The sequence below is a fragment of the Pelecanus crispus genome, chromosome 4 (genome assembly GCF_030463565.1).
Source record: "Pelecanus crispus isolate bPelCri1 chromosome 4, bPelCri1.pri, whole genome shotgun sequence".
Classification (NCBI taxonomy): Eukaryota; Metazoa; Chordata; class Aves; order Pelecaniformes; family Pelecanidae; genus Pelecanus; species Pelecanus crispus.
In genome coordinates, this window is record NC_134646.1 from 20,894,650 (window position 1) to 20,913,632 (window position 18,983).

Here is an 18,983-nt window from a genome sequence, read left to right on the forward strand (position 1 = left end):
CTTTTTGTTTCGTTAGCTACAACAATCATCGTATGTATCTATAGCAAGCAACACTGGCTTTACAGGGACATCTAGTATCCAGTCCCAAGCACGGCTACCGTTCAACGGGTGAGTGTTTGGGAGGGAGGAACAAACCTGCATCTTTCAGTCCCATTATAAGGAAGGGTGGGAGATGAGGTGTTGGAGTTTGGTTTGGGGGATTTTCCAAGAAAATCAAGTATACTGTGGTGTGGTTCTTACCTCTGACTAAAGGGTGTGGATCTTTCTGACAGTTGAGCCATTCTTGATCAAAACTCTGTTTTCCTTTCTGTTTTTTTGAACTTGTGTAGCAGGAAGTTAACCTGAAAGCTCCCTGTTGCTCATTCTTCATTTTATGTCAGCATCTGGGAGCTACAGGCCTCAACTATTTCTCGACACTGCTGGAAAGATGTGCTGGACGATATAAGACCTAGATGCTTAGCACATGCAGAAATCCAGCTGAACAGCAAAATGGAACTAAAGCCCAAAATGGATCCTGATAGGAGGCTTTGGGTTTTTTTTCAGTCTTGTATTTTTTCCTTTAAGGATGAAAATAAGGGCTATTATTTTCATAATAAATAAATATGGTTATTATTTTCCCTTTGCCAATCCAGCAGGCTTAGCTGTTCTGCACAGTCCTTCTGTGTTACTGTTTGCTGGAAATTGTAAACGCCAAGGTGCTTTTTGTTGCTGCAGCCTCAACTGATGCAAACTAATCCCAAATCCAGATGCAGCTATTCAAACAAATGGGTTTGATTTAATCTTCCTGGTATTACGTGCAGAAATTGCTGGATAGGGATGGAATGTATCTCATCAAAAGCAATTAGTGACACAAAGTCCAAGTTTTAAGAACAGTTAAAGACTGTGTCTGATACAAAATTTATCTATAAACTGAGTACCATGTTTTGGCTTGCTTTCCCATTATTCCAGAGCTTTTTTTTTTTTTTTAATTCCAACTAGAACAAAAGAAAAGGCACAATCATGTTGTGTGAACCTTCGTTGGATCTAGTCCCCCTGCATGTAGAGGGGTTCTGGGGAAGTCTTCCCTGATTCCAGTTTTCAGTTGTTATGCTTCCTCTAGCATTAAGCCTCATTTCTGTTTTAGGCATGCAGCCGGATTTGCAGCAAATAACCCAGCTCTCTCTGGGTTGGAAAGGCACTGTATGAAGGCACTATATATAATAGTTACTTAAATGCAGTCAGCCAAAAACCTAATGCAAGGGGAATATAAAGATTCCTATCAAAGTTTTTATTATGAGCTATTCACTTGAATTTAAAATAGGAAGAAACTGATAAAACAGTGTGCATGTATATAAATGCACTTTTTTTCCCCCCCCCAGAATAATTCCTTCTGAATCTGCAAACCGCCCCAGGAAGCCTTGCAATTGTACTAAGTCTCTATGTTTGAAATTGTGAGTACAGCTTGTTTTCTTTTAAGCCTTATTTTTGACATCACAAATTTATGCCAAATATCAGAATATAATGTTTTTAAGTATGTCAGAAATGTTATGTCTAGATGCTAATTTAAGGTTGCTGTTGATATTGGTGGAGATGTTGCGGTGCCTGTGTAATTTTGCAACTCCTGTGAGCTATATGGACCCTAACATTTTATAAATTTCAAACTTCTCAGCCTTGTTGCATGATGGAGCCAATTCCACTCAGCGGCTATAGTTGCATTGTCGTTGCAATGAGTGAAATGACATCCCATGGTATCATCAGTGGGCATCTACTATATTTTGGTGAAGCACATCGGTAACACCATACTGTATCAAGTACTCCAGAAAAATTGGGCTGTGTATTGTTTCTTAAATGACTGAATAGATAAGTTATTCTTCACTGATAGGTCTGAGTCTTGCTCATCCTCATTGAGATATTTTGCTGTTCCATTCAGTGTCTTTGTAAGAATTTGACATAAAAGCATTTTCTGAATAGATAAGTTATTCTTCACTGATAGGTCTGAGTCTTGCTCATCCTCATTGAGATATTTTGCTGTTCCATTCAGTGTCTTTGTAAGAATTTGACATAAAAGCATTTTAAGCTGAGGAGATGCTAAGTTTCTTTAATTTGAGGCAAAGTCAGTTTACCGATTTTGGGACAGTAACAGGAGGAGATACTGAAATTAATCTGTGGTTCCCTGAATCCTAGACAATGAAGAGGAAATCTAGTGGTGTGCTACTCAAAGGGAAAGCGATGCAACAGTATCTGAACCCAAGTTAAGAAGTGTGTTTAAACTTTTCAGCTTGGTTTTTTTTTTTTCATGTAATGCACCCTACTTCTATGTGGAGATGTATGCCCTGTGCTTCCTTGCCTCAAAATTCTGTCACACAGAAGACATGAAAAACAGGAAGATGTGTAGCTGTTTTTTCAGAAGCTTTACAACATGCGTGACTGACTTCATAGTGCCAAATGTATGTTAGGTGCTTAGGGTTTTCCACTTATTTTAGTCTTCAGTGCCTGAATGCTCTAAGAAATTCTGGGAGAACAATGGCATCACTGATGATGCTTTGCACCTTCAGAATGCTGTTTGGAAACAGACTTTTCTTGGTGCAGAGCAAATGGCTAATTCACTCTGGCAAAGGTGCTTTCTCACTGGTAAAACTTTTTGCTTGTCTGGAAGGGGAGTTGCTTTTTCCAAAATGAATGCTGAAGGTAGGCACATAGCCTATTCTACAAAGAAGAGAACTCGGAGAAGTTATCTGCTCACTGATGCTCTGGGTTGATGCTGGCTGGCGCTGTTTGTTTTGGAAACCAGGACCACTCCACTACTCAATTTTAAATGTGACAGAAAGGACAGCTATTGCAGGTTGTAAAAGCTTTTGATGTAGTTTGTCCCTAGGACCATTCAGGATGCTAAAAATCACCAAAATGCAATTCAACTAGATGAAGGGTTGTAGTAGACTGCAGGGCAACCCTAATCTAGTTCTTGTAGTGTTACCCTGGGCAAGCCACAGGAACCCAGTCTTGCAAGGGGTTTAGGCTCCTAAAAATGAACATACGCTCCCAGCAGGATTTGGAAAGCAACTGAAGAGGATCAGCAGTTTCCATCCGCTATAGCTGGAGGTGGTACTGGAAGCATTGAAACATGCCAGATTTTGTTGTGGCCCAAATCCATGTTTGAGCTGAAGATGAATGTGGTGCTTCCATTTATCAGATCTGTGGGATGGCAAGATCTTGGTTTTGGTGGCAGGTAGCAGAGGTACATAAGAGGCATTGCAATGTGATTGGCTTTTCCTGTCAGTGTTTTGCTGCTTTTTATTCACGTACTTGTCCCTTTTAAAAGTCTCTTGATAACTACAGCTTTATCCTCATTCAGATCCTTTCCCTAGTTACCTATGCTTCAAAGCCTATGAGGTGTACCACTTGTTATTCCTTTTCTGTTCTTCCATCCCTGCTTTGGCAAACTCTGCCTCAGTTCACAGCTGCAAACAGCTTATGGGTAAAACCAAAAAAAAAGGCTTGTTGCTGTGTTAGTCAGTTTGCCTGTTGATTGGCACTCCAATTGCTTGCCTTTTTGTTTCAGCTGTATGACAGCTCCTGAAGGCTGACTTGAACTGGCTGGGTCAGGAACTGGCTATGAGGCAGCTGCAGCAGGATGACCCTCAATGTGTGGGTCAGCCATCCAGGAGTTGCCCTAGAAAAAAGTCTCATTAGCTTCTCTTGCTGCTGTGGGGACCTGTGCTATGAGAACATCAGCTCAGATGGACACCCTTGAGCTATACCTGTGTCTTTAGGCAACAACTAGACCTGTGCTAGAGGATTTAGGCCTTGCAGTGAGGCTGATACCACTTATACACGTGGAGTTGAGCATAAGGTGACCCTTACCCTTATTGGTGCATGTGCATATCTCCAGACTAGGAACTTCTGCTACTGCCATCAGTGCTAACGTGAATGTAATGGTCATATTTACAAATGCCTTCTGCATCTTCTGTTTCAGGTATTGTGATTGTTTTGCAAATGGTGAATTCTGCAATAACTGCAACTGTACAAATTGTTATAACAACCTGGACCATGAAAATGATAGGCAAAAAGCAATAAAGGTGAGGGGCCTCTTCCCCTGCCCCTGGGATGAGAGCCATTTAGTCTTTGTCTTCTGAAGCTATGGCGCAGGGCAGAGTGGGGGTATAATGCCCTGATCTCCTCCCATATATGCAAGGCTTAAGTTCTTTTATTGCACCAATAAATTCTGCTCCCCACATGCAGTGACTGACCGTTTGGGTCTACATTGACAGGCCTGCCTTGACAGAAACCCTGAAGCCTTCAAGCCCAAAATAGGGAAAGGAAAGGAAGGAGAATCAGATCGGAGACACAGCAAAGGGTGTAACTGTAAACGCTCAGGATGTCTCAAAAACTACTGCGAATGTTATGAGGTACGAAGCATTATCTCATCTTAAGGATACCGGCTTTTCCCCTTTAGTGCTGCGACTTCTCTGACTTGGCTTTGTCTCTTCTTTGTATCGCTATAATGTTATCTCTTCTTCCAGAAGTTTGCATGTAGAAAGCCATGTATATGGCAAAATTGATCACTTCTGTTATATAAGCTTAATTTTAAACCATGTAGCAACTCTGAACTCGGGCTTGGATTTGTCCTTTACTGAAGAGCAGTATTTCCTAAAGAAATCTACAGCACCAAGTCCCTATGAGGAACTGAAGCAGCATCCCACAGATGCTCTGGGATAGAACATGTCTGTGGAAGACAAAAGCAAAAGTGTTGTGATCAGTCTGTGGATGTAGAGAGTGGCAGACTGATGTCTCTCATAGTTCAACCACCTAAATTCCACCGGAAACAGTAGGTTGTTGAAGAAAGGGATGAGTGGGAAACCATTGATTTGTATTTGATTCAAGTATACATTCTGGGAAGGCATCTCTGTTTGAGGTGAGAATTTAGAGAAAAAACTACTACTCGGGGATTTCTTCTAGTGACTAATTGATAAGAGATTAAAACAAAATCTCCTTTTCGTTGTGGCTTGTCATAAAGGGAGTCAAGGTTGCAACAGGTTTCTCACGTTTTGTTTGTTTCTTTCAGGCAAAAATCATGTGTTCTTCCATATGCAAATGCATTGGCTGTAAAAATTTTGAAGAAAGCCCAGAGCGAAAGACACTGATGCATTTAGCAGATGCTGCAGAAGTTAGGGTCCAGCAGCAGACCGCTGCAAAGACTAAGTTATCTTCCCAGATCTCAGATCTGCTGACAAGGCCAACACCAGCACTCAGCAGTGGTGGTGGGAAGTAAGTTACTGCAGCACCCTGTTTCAGTTGCTTCTAATATGTTTTTTCTGATGTGTGTGACAGGTATGTCCCTGTCATCTTTGAATGTTATCTGGGTAAGCTGTAGGAGCAGGAGCATTCAGGCAAATGGAGCTTTTTGTTCACACAACCATGTAGAACCTAGGGTATGCCAAGCTTAGCTATGTTCAAGCATGTAACTAAGTGTTGTCTTCCCATGGTTGCCCATGTGCTCACAGAAAGCATGAAGTACAAGCTTCCCATTTACTGAGAGGATGTAACCTTTGAGCTGCCCTTATAGTAAAAGCTGGAGAATTGTTCTGTGTACCTGGGCATTTGAAAGTCTATTTCAAAATGTACATCAGTAGAGGCAGGCACCAAAGCACAATGGCCCACGGGTTCGTTTGACTGTACCTGTCACTTATTCACTGCCTGTTGGTTGTCTAAAGGCTCTTGGAAGCAATGGGACAGATGAAATCTCATCAGTCCTTGTACTAAAAAGTTGCCCAGCCCTGGAGTTAGGTGCATTGTGCGTTTTGGCTGAGAGTGAGTGGATCTTTCTTTGTTTCAGGCTGCCCTTTACATTTGTGACCAAGGAGGTAGCTGATGCAACCTGCGAATGCCTTCTCGCCCAAGCAGAGCAAGCGGAGAAGATGGGCAAGTCAAAAGCTGCAGCAGAGCGCATGATCCTGGAAGAGTTTGGACGCTGTTTGATGAGAGTTATTAACTCTGCAGGGAAGTCTAAAAGTGACCCTTGCGCCATGAACTGCTGACTCATGCACATGAGCCACAACGAAGCGGACTGAACAGAACACTTAAGGCACAGGGACACTTTGGTTTGGCATAGAGGATTTAGTAACATTTGTTAATTTGGTGCTTGTTGTAAATTGACCTGCATAAGATTGAAACAAGAAAACCTTTTATAACAAGATGTAGAGCCTTTTAAATCTTAGCTAAATCCTCTTCTACTTAAGACAATGTCTAAAGGTCAAATCTTCTTCCTGATGTACAGCTTTTACCTTGGGTTTCTTAAAAATTAGACGTGTTGTCCCCTTTTCCCCCAGAATAATTGCCTGAAGGGTATATATAAATTATTATAATATATATTATTTACACTGTATGGAGTTGCATCATTTTGTGCATACAGGAAAACACAGATGATGTCAACAGCCAGGTGATGCTTTTGGCAACAGGCCTGTAATAAGGAGCAATCAGTGTATCCAAGATAGTTCTGAAAGGAACTGTGTAAAAATGAGCATCTAAATGGAAGGTAGCACTTGTATTTAGGACCTGACACAGCATGTTCCTTTAGTGCATGGAGCACTGTGAAATACACAGGCAATAATACAGAGGGGTTGCTTGCAGATTTAGCATCGGGCAGATGGTGGAGAATCTTTTTGGAGCGGGGCCCAAGGAGTTTAGAGGCAAAGGGAATTAGTGGGAATTTTTTGATAGCAATGTGGCTGAGAGCTCAGATGTTTCTTAAGCTGGAACTTGGAAGACTAAGGCCTGTTCTCAGAAGTGAGGAAGAGCAGCCACACCACAATGCCATACTGCCCAGTGTACAGTGTTACCTAAGTGTGCAGCAGATGGATGCTGTTGCTTAGATGAAGCTTGGTTTTTCAGAGGTCTGCAGCAGCCTAATCCCTCACTGGAGGTAGGGCTGTGCAGTCCATTGTGTTTTCTAGGATTGAGCTGTAACCCTGGAAAAGTGTTTAAGTCTGAGAAGCCAAGGTCACGGGAGACAGTGGAGCCACAGTTATCTTAATGAGGACTCGAGACAATCTGCATCCGAATTGACTTGTAAATGCAGGTAGGGATCATGTTCAGCCTGGTTGTGGGTCTTCAGGATGCTGCTTCTCTGTATGTTGGCAATTTACTTGGCGTAAGGATTTTTTTTTAGTGTTGTTTTGAATGACTGTGAGAGCTGTGATCAGAGAGGATGCTAGCACAGAATCAGGACTGCTACCAAAACAGACGCACGGATCCTTTTACACAAAGCGGGGGCACAGCAGGAACCAACTATAGCCATGCATAGACTAGGGCAGGGGATTTTTTCAGTATTTGTTACAGGCAATCTCAGATCACGTTTTTGATAGTGGAACACGTCTGCAAAATTAATCTGGTAGATAACTTACCTACCATGAATGTCAATAACCGTGTTTAATCACAGGCATTTTTATTATTTCTCTCACTGCAGCCTGAACTAGCTAGGTTTTTCCAAAAGGGATTTTGTATTCTTCATGTAAAACTGTAAATACAGAGAAATGCAGCAGAGCTCTTCCTCCAGGTTTTCTAGCAGGGCCAGGCTGGGTAAAGGTAGGGGCTAGGCAAACCAGCAGCAGAGCTAAGTCCCTACATGTGTGGTGGCAATAGGATGGGAGGATGCTTCCACTCCTGTCTTCACCCCACGGTCCTGTGCACTGAGCAGAAGGCCGTTTCTCCTTGACCCTTCTCTGGTGCCCCCTTGAAATGCCTCAGGGGTGCGAAAGGCCTGGGAGGCGGCCAGAAGTGGTGGCGAGGCCCACTGAGTGGCTGTTGCAGACAAGGTTTGACCTGGCAGTCACCACCTGAAGGGCCCTGTCTGCTCTTAACATCTCCCTGAGCATAAATAGCAACTATATCTGTGCAAATCTCTGAAAAGGGAATCCACCTCTTGTGTAAGTAAATGCCATTTTTTTCATAATTAGGACTTGGATTTACTAAAAAAATCAGTGCAGTTACTTTACATGTAGATAGTGCAGATATTCAGTTTACTTCTAGTGACCTAATATAGTATGCCCAGTAAGATTTGTATAAATGTAAATTAGTGTAAGTGAATAAAGTAATACCTACTTACGTTATTTTTCAAACAGATTGCAATATGCCTTCTTTTGTTTAGACTTCAATTTATGTTAATTTTGTATATATTCGTGTCTTTAAATTGCACCTTTTGTGATGTGTATTTATATATAGTGTGCAAAAACACTCGTGAAATTTAGATTACAGTTGTAATTATGTATGATGGCATTGCTTGAGAATATTTTGCTTGTAAAGACTTTGAAGGTGCAATCAAATGCTCTTAGTTCTTCTATTTTGTTTTGAACGAGCTTTCTCAAATATTAAGCTCGGATTCCTCTCTCCCCTCTTCCTGGTGTAGAATGTGTGAATTGGTTTTTGTACTTCCTTAGCCATTTGCATCAAACTGCTAGACAAGATTTACAGTCAAGTTCATCCGGTTACATAAAAATAATTGGGAATGGGGCAAGGGTTCATTTTCTAGTTCTGTTTACATCTGAAAGTAAAAAAAATTAAATTTATATTTACTAGACCTATTCAAAGAATACACTTTTCTATATTGTACAAATAAAACAGTCAGATAAATCACAAAGAAAAATAAACATTTATACTATTCTGTAAATACGAATTTTTTTGCACTCCTTTCCTTCAGCGCTGACAAATACACACAGAAGATTTTCACTGAAATACCAAAATAAATCTGTTAACACTAGGCCCACTTCTGATGCAAGTACTGGCTTGGATTTTCAGTACGAGATCAAATCCTACCAGAGATAAACCCTTGGTTACTGGTGTACTGTCATGCGTAGCAATTCATGGCACATTGTGGCACAGTTTGTAAAGGGCCAAAATGTGTCAACCAAGCCAGCACCAGATAGTTGAGCCCACGTGAAAATTTCTCAATTTCTTTTAAACTCTTCAGTAAGAAAGCATAGGTTTTTTTCACGTGCACTAGCTGGACAAGAGTTAGGCTCAGACTGAGCAGGAAGACAAGCAAGGCCATTCTGCAGCGCCCTTGAAGACAGCAGGGTGCTACACAGAGCCTGTTGAGGATCCCAGGCAAAACTTTGAGGCAAAGCTTTGTTGAGAGCCTTAGACTGCTAGTTAGCAGGATGCAATGCACTGTTTTCTTGTGGCATTTGTGTCTTTTTATGTCTCTCTTGGGTTAGGAGGTTTGTGAGCAGCTCTTGCAAAGCTGTATTACTCAGTTGCATTAAGGAATACAAGTCAGTTAAGAGAGCTTGTGGTTTGTTTCTGCAAAGTAAAACCTGGTTTTGTTTTTGTGCATCCAATTTCTACATTCAGCTTTTTTTAGCAGCTTGGTAAAGGTAGTATATGATCAATGCTCAGGGAATCTTAGGAGTGTTGTTAGGATGTTGAGTGAATAAAAGATGTTACTGGACTGAGCTTTTCCCCCCAGCACCACCAGCTGCTGCGAGAGAAGGCTGTTGGTTACCTTAGGGCTGCAGCAGAGGACTGAGAGAAGGAATGACGTGCTCAAAGTGACTTAGGGGTGGGTTTGTATGGACCTCATGGAGGGCGTGGTGCTAGCAAGAGTTGAGGGTGTTTCAGAGAGAGATGGTGAACCTCTGAGCAAGAAGTTGCTGGGAAGAGAAAGCAGTGTCCAAAAGACACTGTGGGGAAAAAGGGAGTAGTGCAGAAAATCACTTGGTTGCAATTGTGGAGTTATGAATGCTGAAAAATTCCCCTGAAACCTGACAGTTCCTTGCAGTGTGAGTACAGCCAGCAGTATCTGTGGTGGGGAACAGCAGGTCTGTATTTTTGGAAAATAATGGGAATTGGTACAGGGTTCCTATAACAACTGTCAAGCTTTCTTACAATATTAGATAGCTTTGTTAATTAGATAACTGCCACACATTTTTCTAATAATGTGCTTTTGCTCAAACATCATCCTACCAAGCCCTGTAAAAGTTCCTCAACATCTCTTGAAAACCTCTGTCATCAATATTTCAGTGAATTACAAAGATGCGTGAACTGTGGTGGTCATGGGTATGGGCAGGTCAGCCACAGGAATGCACAGAGCCTGACGTCAGCTTCTCTGCACAGCGGTCTCCAGCTCAGTTCACAGATCAGCAGCAAGTGCACAAAACCCATGAGAAATTCAGAAATGGGGAAGCCCTGGTGTGCAGCCCAGCTGCCACGTTCACAGCTCCACCCCAGTGGCCAGGAGCTCATGTGCCTCTTCATGCAAGAGCTTCCTGTTCAGGAGGAGGCTCAGTATGAATCGAGCAAGACAAGCTCCCTCAGATGTAAACAGGAAGTGGCAGTGGGCTTATGTCCAGCCAAAAAAAATGGACAGTGAGGAAGTGCCTCAGCTCATATTGGGGCTAGAGGTTTAGGCAATGCAAACATTACAGCACTATGTGAGTGCAACCAATCTACTACTGGGATTTCAGCAGCACTTTGCCAGTTGTCCTAAAAATTGCATATATATGGGAGGGAAATAGTTTCCCGCAGAGTTTCTTGTAGCTGGAGTGGCCCCATGGGAGTGACAGCTTCAACATGGCTTTTTGCATAGGTAATTGGACTGGGAAAAAAAGTCTAGAGGCTTTGGTTTGCTACTCCCAGCAGAGAACGCATGAAGTTCTGTGGTGCTGCTGCTCTCAAAGCAGAGTTTGAGGAATTGAGTGCAGCAGCTCTGCTCCCACCATGAGTGATTTAGGACTAAGGGAAGGAAGAAGAACCCAAACCAACCTGGGGCAGTTTTGTCAAGGCACTGGTAGGCAGAATGGCACCTTGAATATTATTCCTGCCCTGGGACATGGAGGATCACCATTTTTCATCAACTCCAACATGCAGTTCAAAAGTAACTGAACAGCCAGAGTTTTGTGGGAAATAGTTGCCTTCCATCTCTATGGATTCAACTGCTGTTCTGTGTGGCAAAGGGAAGCCATTTAGCAGCAGTTATGCCAAACTTCGCTATTTCAGGTAAATTTCACTGCATACCAAGGCAGCTTTCTTGCTACGGAAATGAACTGACTGAAGAAGCTTGTCCTACATGGTGGCATCAAATCTGTGATTCAAGTGGAAACATCTAAAAGGAGACCGCCTTGTGCCCTGGGCACCAGCTCTGGGAGAATGGGGCCATGTGGCACAGCTGAGTGGGTGACCTGATGGGGCTACCTAATGGGACCTGAAACACTTGCCCAGCTGCAGCACACCCATATGCTGGTGGCTGGGGCTCCTGCCCAGAGAGGAGGGTATCAGTGCCCCTGGGTGCTGCTGGGCACAACAGCCTGGTCATAGCCTCAGCGCTGCCATCTCAACTTCATGGACAACAGCCTCTCTGCTTAGTATCCACTACCTCACTTGTAAAACATGGGGCTTTACGGGTGCAGTTTCATATTGTGGTCGCCTGTCAGGAGATCTACACTTAAAACAGCTTGTTTAGCTGTTTGATGAGACATGTAGGAGTGGAGATTAGAGCTTGGGTACAACTGGAGTGCCATTTTCTTTTCATGTCTTTATTTTCCTTCTTAAGTAAAAGCTCTGCAAGCTTTCTGCAAGCCTCCAGCTTCTTTAAAGCAGATTTGCTTTGGTGAAATCAAATTGCCAGCAAACATGATATTCTGCCCCCTCCCCCCCCAGCTGTGTGGAAGATACATCAATTTTCTCCTTGCAAGAGCACCCACAGCACTAAGCCACCCAGCACCTCCAGGGGACACTCTACAGTCTCCCCTACCACTTTCCCAGGCATCTTGAGCAAACATGGCTCATCCTGACCTGTCATGCAAGTCTCATGAAATGTGGCTGCTTTGCAGGATTGCTGGATGGAACACAGGATCAGATGAACTTCTTTGCCTTGCTCAGCCAAACTCTGATCAGGTGGTTTGCAGTGGCCCAACACATCACTGCTTATCAACACTACTTTTGCTGGCCAAATCATGGGAAGGCACCACATCATTTCCTCGCATGTGTTGCCTAGATCTGACCATCACTGAGCCTCAGTAGGGGACAGCCATCCTTGGAACAGCAATGAGTACTCATGACCCTGCGTGGGTTTCGCTTGACTGACAGCTACCCAGTGGTGATGGAAACAAAGTGTTTTCCCTTCAGTCTCTTCAGTCGGTGCCTTCCACCATGGTATTTCAAGTTCAGGTGTTTGGCATGGTTTGTTCTGATGTTTAAGTAATATTGTGTTATTTCCTTTACTAAGATTGTGTAGTGATTGTTGACACATAACTCCCCATCAAATAAATGGTTGGTGAGGGTGGGGAAGAGGGGACTTTCTCCCAGAAGCTCCTGGAAGACTTTCTGTTCTAGAGACAAATGCCATAGCTTGGTGTTTTTGTTGCTGTCTCCTACTTTGCCATACCATTTTAGGACTCGTTCCAAAACACTTGTTATGTGGTACACACTTGCCGAGGGCAGACTCACTCCACCTAACTTTTTTATGTAGAGCACTGACCCACATCTTAGCCTGCTCTCATCTGACTCAAAGAGGGAAGCAAGACAAGCCTCACATTGCAAGTCAGAGGCTAATTGCTCAGCAACAAAGCCCGCGGTGCGGGTGACGCTCTGTGCATGTAGTGATAGGTCTGTCAGCGCGTTACTCAGTGCAGAGCCGTGCAAAAGAAGGCCTGCACAATAGGGGTACTCTGTTGCCAGTGTCCTCCCATGAGCTGGGTTATACTGAGCACGAATGCTGCCAAGGGTCAGATCTCTCCTACGAGACAGGGATATGTCCAAGGAGCTTGTATTGCCTGAGCCACTGCTGTGCAGTGAGCCTGGAGCCAGGCTGCAACTGGCCAGCAGTTTGTGATAAGCGGCCTGGAACACAGTGCAGGTGGGGTTCCCGCTGCTGCCACAGGCTTGCTGGAGGGCCCTGAGAAACAGCTCCAGGGGGTCAAGGCTGAAGGCGTAGGTCAGGAGGTGGTGGGAAGGAGTGCCTTCTGGACACATATAGTTGGTGTAAAGCCACTTGAGGCTTTCGCCATTGAGCAAGAAACTCAGAAACCCTAGTTTGCGCTTGCTCTTAATAACGTATCTCCCCACAGAGTCCGTTAAGGTGACAAAGAAGCTCTTGGCCTCATTAAAGAGGTGGCTTATTTTGGTGTAATTTCCAGCTAGCAAATGCCCCTTCGGTCCCCTTCTATAGGGACCTCTGCCATGAAATACATCGCACAGACAGCTCATCAAACGCACAAACTTGACAGTACCACTGCAGTTCTGGAATGAGGCCAGGCCCAGCTTCTGGAGGTGTTCCAGCCCGTCAGCAACATCCTCACTGAACAACAGGGTAGCAAGGTTGACCTTCAGGTGGTAACTCCCCTCACTCCCAGGTCTGCCTGACTTGGGACTACATGGCTCTAATACCCTCTGCTCCCGCAAAGCTGCCAGCTCCACCACATGCTGCCATCGCACAGTGTCACTGAGCCACTCTATCTTCTGGAACCACTGCAGAGCATTCCTTATCAGCTGGAGCGCATGGCAAATGTCGAAGAAGTACGTGATGCTGTGAGCAGAGCCAGGTGGATGCTGGAAAGTGCACTGAATCCTTTCAGGATCTATCCTGATCCCCAGAGCTCTGGCAGTCTCAGCACCACGAGCGGTAGCACCTGACGTCACAACCAGTACCGTGATGCCAATGTTGTTCAGCTTACTGACAGTCTGACGAAGCAGCTGAGCAAGTAAGTGCCCGGTTGTGCTGTTCACGAAGAAGTAGCCAAGTGGAGCTGTCCAGGGACTTGAGATACCGACTGCCATGAGGATTATTGCTTCTGAGGCCAGTGGAGCTTCGTCAGCGTCAAGGATGCCTGCTCCCAAGTCAACAAAGCCTGTCAGGCGCTGGGTCTGCGGGTCCCACTCCTGCTGCTTCTGCAGAGACATGTCTTGTACCATCAGGGCACAGTAGCGGTAGGCCTGTTCCCCTCTCTCCACTTTTTCCTGAAGGCGGAGAAAAATGTTGTTGCTGAAGCCTGCAGCAGCCTCATTATTAGACAGCCAACTGGAAAAAAAGGGACGATGCAATTAGGAGATGTGATTCTGAGAAAACTGAGGCAACAGTCAGCACCTTTTATCACTTAGGACATGGTCAGCCATGTCTGGAGCTATAGAGCAGGCTAAGACACAGGGTAGAAAGTAAGCAACCCTTACTTTCTTAATGAGTTTCTTTTCTCACACCTTTGTGATGGGAAGCCAAGCAAAAGTACTGACCATAGAGGGAAGTAATAAAGCAGCTTTCTGCACTCCAATGCATAGATCAGGACAACAGGAAAAAAAATTAAACCAAACACAGAAGTGCAAATCAGGCTATGCAGATGGCCAGCAACACCAGGCTGCTCTTCCCAACTGGCTTTCTCCACACTATACATCTTAATCCAGTTTGGAAGATGGGAAAGCTGCAGCAGCCCATATGGAATGCTACTCTCCTCAATACACTCTCTATCCACTATATCCTGGCACCCTTTTGAGCAAATTCTTTGGAGGAAGCTGTGTGAAACCCCCACAGGCTGGCATGGACAATGTGTGTATCTGTTGGGCATCCTCCAACTGCACTACAGGAGTTTGAGTCTCAAAACCTGTAGGGGGAAGAGTTTCTTCTGCTTTTGTTTTGTGTGCTGTTATAACTCCACTCCTTGTTAACGGGTCTGATAGCATTTCAAACAGTAAATTCTGAGCCTACATAACTACTTGCAATGGGTTATGCAACTGAGTTATGTGATACAGAAATATCTCCCTTCCATAGCTTTGAAACAGACACTTGTCAAGATTCACCAAGTTCCCGGAGTCCTTGTACGGCAAGGTGAGAAAAAACAAAGCTCTAGTCTAATTCCTTTATGCAGTCCTTCACTTTCTCATGTTCCCTTCTTGACTTCTCCCTTTTCCAGAAAACAGTCCCAAAGCTTTCTGTGTATAGTCCTATTGGCTTTGATTTCCTCTACTGCCACTTATTCCTGCCCATCCCTCCTCTCAGTTTTGGTGTTGGTGGAGTACTGCAGGTGCTCCCTTAACACTGCCTTCTGCTGCTTCTTTTTAGATGATCTTACTTGTATTTGCTCTTCCTGCCACTATTTGGCCATCATTCCCCCCTAAGTCTACGCTGCGCGTCACAGGGCAAGAGCATGTGGTAAAGCACCTCTGCTTTTTTGTATTCTTCCCTCCTCCTCAGTGAAGCGAAAGACATAAAGACCCTACAGCAGCTAAGGCTCTGAAATGTAGCTTTTTTTAACACCTGTACTCATCTGGGAACACTAAGCAAACTCCACACTTACTCTAAAATTGTTAATGTGAAGAATGTGTTATCCTCATGCTGTGACCCACATCCATGAACACATACCAGCTCTGAGATGAGGGGTATCAATACTTCTTGACATTTGCTGTTTTCAGGACAGATCTGTTACACCTATTTCTACATGTGTACCTGGAAATACATTCTGAATGAATGAATGAATGAATGAATGAATGAATGAATGAATGAATGAATAAAAACTTGCTTTGTCAGGCTGTAAGGATGAGGGAGGGGAAAAATCTTCCGTAGATAATCATAGGCCTTAATATGGTAGAGGTGGAGCGTACAAGCAAATTGCCTCATTTCTGGTGAGTATTCTGCCATTTGCCTCCAGCTGTGCAACTCACAAGGCAAATCTGCTTAAAAAAGAAAAAACAAACAAGAGGTCAGCTTTAGTGAAGCAAATAAATAGCTGATAACTTAACAGAGGGATGCATAATACAAACTCGTAGCAGAATATAAGGCAACAGAGCAGCCTCTGGAACCACTCAGTCCTGAAGTTTGGTGTGAAGTGTACAGCTCAGCAATACTATCATCGTGCCTCACCTCTTTCTAGGGACAGGCAGTGGCCAGGGAGTCTGTGCCCTACCGTGCTGTTTGAAGCCAAGTCTCCAACGTGTCTTTCCCTTCTTTTCCTATCTAATGTCATTCCATGTTTTTGAGTAAAAACAGTGTCTTACATGTGGGTGCTGCTTAAAAACTGACATAACAGGAGAGAAGCCATTAACTTACAGTTGACTGTGCAATTTAAAATGACTTCTTTGGGTTATATTATTAATGTTAACAAAGCTCGCTTCTGGACACCATAAAAGACAAGGTTTTCCTAGTTAAATATACTCTATTCTTGAGTCATCCATCAGCTGAATGGTGGCAGTTTGATTTAAGAGCCTTGGTTTCAGGTCTGACCTGAGCACTGCAGCCAGCCTGATGTAATTGAATTTTTCAGGGAGATTTTAATTCTTTGCAGGATTGGTTGTTGCATTCTGGACCTACAAATCGCAAAGCCTTTGTGCTGTAGCACCAGACCTAGGAGTCTTACCATCAGGGATTACTGATACCATAAAATCAAACAAATACATAAAACTGGGGCGAGGGAGTACAGACCCTGAAGCCTTAGCAAACACCCCCAGCAGTACCTGAAAACTGGGCCTGCAGCAAACTCATGGTTTCCTCAGAGAGCTGCTGCTTCTCTGCCAGCTCCCGGAGGATGTTCGCCACCGTTCTGGGCCGGTATGCGGGGGAGCATCTCCCGGCCGCAGGGAGCCGCTGCTGCGGGGTCTCCAGCGGCGGCCGTGCCTCCCCGCCCGCTGCCTGCTGCTCCTTCAGGCTGTAGTTGTGGTCCCCGGCGGTCACCCCGGCGCGGGGGCTGGCAAGAGGCTGCTTCAGAGCTCGGACGGCGGGCCCGCTCCTCCGGCCGGCGCCCGGCGGCTCCTAGCAGGGAAGGGAGAGGGGAGGTCAGCACACACCGGCGCAGCCCGGCTCAGGGGGCAGAGGGGAGCGCGGTCGTTACCCGCACGCACCGAGTGGGGGAAGCGGGAGGGCACGGCCCCCCGCCGCAACTTCCGCCGCAGCCCGTAGCGCTCGAAGTCGGCCTCGGCGAAGTGCCGCGAGCAGAGGATGGCCCCGGGGCCGGGCCGCCAGGCCTGGCGGCTCCGCGGGTCCACGCGATTCACGGCGCGGATCCACTCGCGGCGCTGCGCGGCGTCCACCGGGAACCTGCGGTGGGCGGAGAGTGAGACAGAGGGAGGGCGGGTGGGGGCTGCCCGCCCCGCCCGGGCGGGGTGCGGGGTGCCGCCGCGGGGGACAGCCGCACTCACTGGTGGAAGGAGATGCCGCGCTCCCGGCTCCGCCCGTTGTCGCGGGCGGTGCAGCCCAGCGCCGAGCAGCTCCGCGTCATGGCTGCCCCGCAGCCACCGTCGCGGCCCGCCGCCACGCCCCGCCACGCCACGCCCCGCCCCGGCACGGACCGCGCCCTCCCATTGGCTGCCACCGCCCGCCCGCCCAGCTTCCTCTTTCCTATTGGCTCGCGAGCCACGACCCCCCAGCCTTCCCGTCGGAAGCTGCTTCTCTATTGGGCGCGGCGGCCGTTGCTGGTCTGCTTGTGGCAGCGCTGCAGTTCCGCCTCGGTTTGACGTAAGCAGAGAAGCAGGCGGTGGGAATGGGGACCAACCGGTAGCGGCAGTGGAGGAAGAAGCAGCCAATGACAAACGGTGATCCTCGCGGCCAATGGGAGCAGCGCTTCCAGTCCCTATATATGGCGGGGCCGGGCGACCTACCTGTTTTTCCCGCCGCACGGTGGCCAGAGTGGTGCTGAGGTGCACGGCTGGGAGACGCCCGACCGCGGGGCCGCTGTCCGCGGACGTTCAGCCTCGCAGAGGCGGGAGCCGCAGCCGCGCCATGGGGCCGGGGCAGCGCCCGCCCCGGGCACAGCATCTGCCCGCTGAGCGGCCGTGGAATCTGGCGGCGGGAGGCGGCCGCGGAACTGTGCTCCGGCTGCCGTGAGAGGTGGGTCAGGGCCCGCGGCCGGAGGCGTCCCCAAGCCACGAGCCGCCCCCCGCTCTGGGCCGTGAAAGCCGGCGCGTCGCCGGGTGCGGCGGCTGGGTCGCTAAGTCACCCCTGTTGGTGCTGTTCCCCCGCCCCGAAAGGCGGAGGACCCCCACCCCCGGTCTGGCCCCTGTCCGATGATGAGTCTCGCTGCTGTTCACATCATGACAACGCCGTGATTACTGCTGTTGAGCTGAGGAGGACAGGCGGCACCGGAGCCCCCATGTTGCAGGCGCTTTCCCCCGGTTCCTCTAAACCCCAGAGGGGCGGCCGCCCCTAACGCCTGTCTCTCTCTTCTCCAGGGCCGATCGCTGCTCCCGCCCTGGGAAACCCGGAGGAGACCCCGAAGAAGAAGGTGGCTGCACACACACCCCACACACCACCCCTCCCCGCCACTCCACCCCTCTTCCGCCCCCCCCCGCCATTCGGTTCCCGCGTAGGGAAAGGTGGAGCCCCGCTCTCCGCCGCCCGGAAGGCGCGGGGCGCGCCCGGAAACGGGCGGCGGGCGGGAGGCGGTGCCGCGGCTGCCACGTTGGAGCGGGCCGGGAACGGGTGAGCGCCGGGAACGCGGAGGTGAGAGGGGGAAACCCTCGTTTTCCACTTTTTTTCCTTTAGTTCCTGCCGGAAACAGGGCAGGGATGCCGGTCGACAGTGCGGCCGGCGGGCGCCCAACCGTTCCCAACGGACCGAACGGTCCGTTGGGAACGGTTGGGCGCCCGCCGGCCGTGGACGGTGTTTCCGAGACGGGGGGAGCCCCAGGGTATTGAAATAAGACCCAAAAATGAGACGGTGGAGGCTTTTAAACATTTTTTCGTCCTGTGATCCGGCTGGCTGCTGAGGGCATTTGGTGGCGAGGGTCTAGTGGGGGTTTTCTCGGTGGTGGGTTTGTTTCATGAGTTAAGACTGAAAGCTGCTGTAGGGTGCCCGATGTGTGCCTTGATGCTGCTAGAAGAGGGCTTCTCAGAACAGTTGAAGCTTTGGCCACATTTTTCCGTGTTATGGTCTGTTCAGCAACCATGTTTCCTCTGCATGTTGATGTTACTCTGCCAATGGAGAATTATTTCCCCCCTTCCTCCTAGGTGTGCCCTGGAGAGGATGGCTTAGGTGTCTCTCTGTTTGTGGGATATCTTTAGAAAAACGATCACCCTGGCTGCTTCTGCCAAGTCCT

The 18,983-nt window shown here is 47.2% G+C and overlaps 3 protein-coding genes across 10 annotated transcripts in view; 2 read left to right on the forward strand and 1 right to left on the reverse strand.

Moving 5' to 3' along the window:
- The window catches only part of LIN54 (lin-54 DREAM MuvB core complex component), a 41,817-nt gene extending 33,211 nt beyond the window's left edge, over positions 1–8,606 (forward strand). For 4 of the 7 annotated variants that reach the window (XM_075708667.1, XM_075708666.1, XM_009486854.2 and 1 more), the window contains 6 exons: positions 17–108; positions 1,359–1,430; positions 3,953–4,055; positions 4,248–4,385; positions 5,042–5,244; positions 5,813–8,606. In XM_075708667.1, coding sequence (XP_075564782.1) covers positions 17–108; positions 1,359–1,430; positions 3,953–4,055; positions 4,248–4,385; positions 5,042–5,244; positions 5,813–6,014 — 810 coding nt within the window. In that variant the 3' untranslated portion in view covers positions 6,015–8,606. Of the gene's footprint in view, positions 1–16; positions 109–1,358; positions 1,431–3,022; positions 3,215–3,538; positions 3,578–3,952; positions 4,056–4,247; positions 4,386–5,041; positions 5,245–5,812 lie in introns of those variants that run through there. The other 3 variants (XM_075708669.1, XM_075708671.1, XM_075708670.1) reach the window with 3 other exon arrangements.
- A 2,990-nt stretch (positions 8,607–11,596) lies between these two features.
- Positions 11,597–17,168, reverse strand: THAP9 (THAP domain containing 9). Its single transcript, XM_075709320.1, has 5 exons — positions 17,089–17,168; positions 16,670–16,987; positions 16,408–16,517; positions 15,477–15,627; positions 11,597–13,987 (listed from the first exon to the last, which is right to left on the reverse strand). Exons 1-5 carry the CDS (start codon positions 17,166–17,168, stop codon positions 12,058–12,060), a joined length of 2,589 nt encoding a protein of 862 aa, XP_075565435.1. The 3' UTR covers positions 11,597–12,057.
- Positions 17,169–18,361: 1,193 nt separating this feature from the next.
- Positions 18,362–18,983, forward strand: part of SEC31A (SEC31 homolog A, COPII component) — a 49,012-nt gene continuing 48,390 nt past the window's right edge. For both annotated transcript variants that reach the window (XM_075709783.1, XM_075709782.1), the window contains exon 1: positions 18,362–18,388. The gene's annotated coding sequence lies outside the window, so the exon portion shown is untranslated. The remainder of the gene's footprint in view (positions 18,389–18,983) is intronic.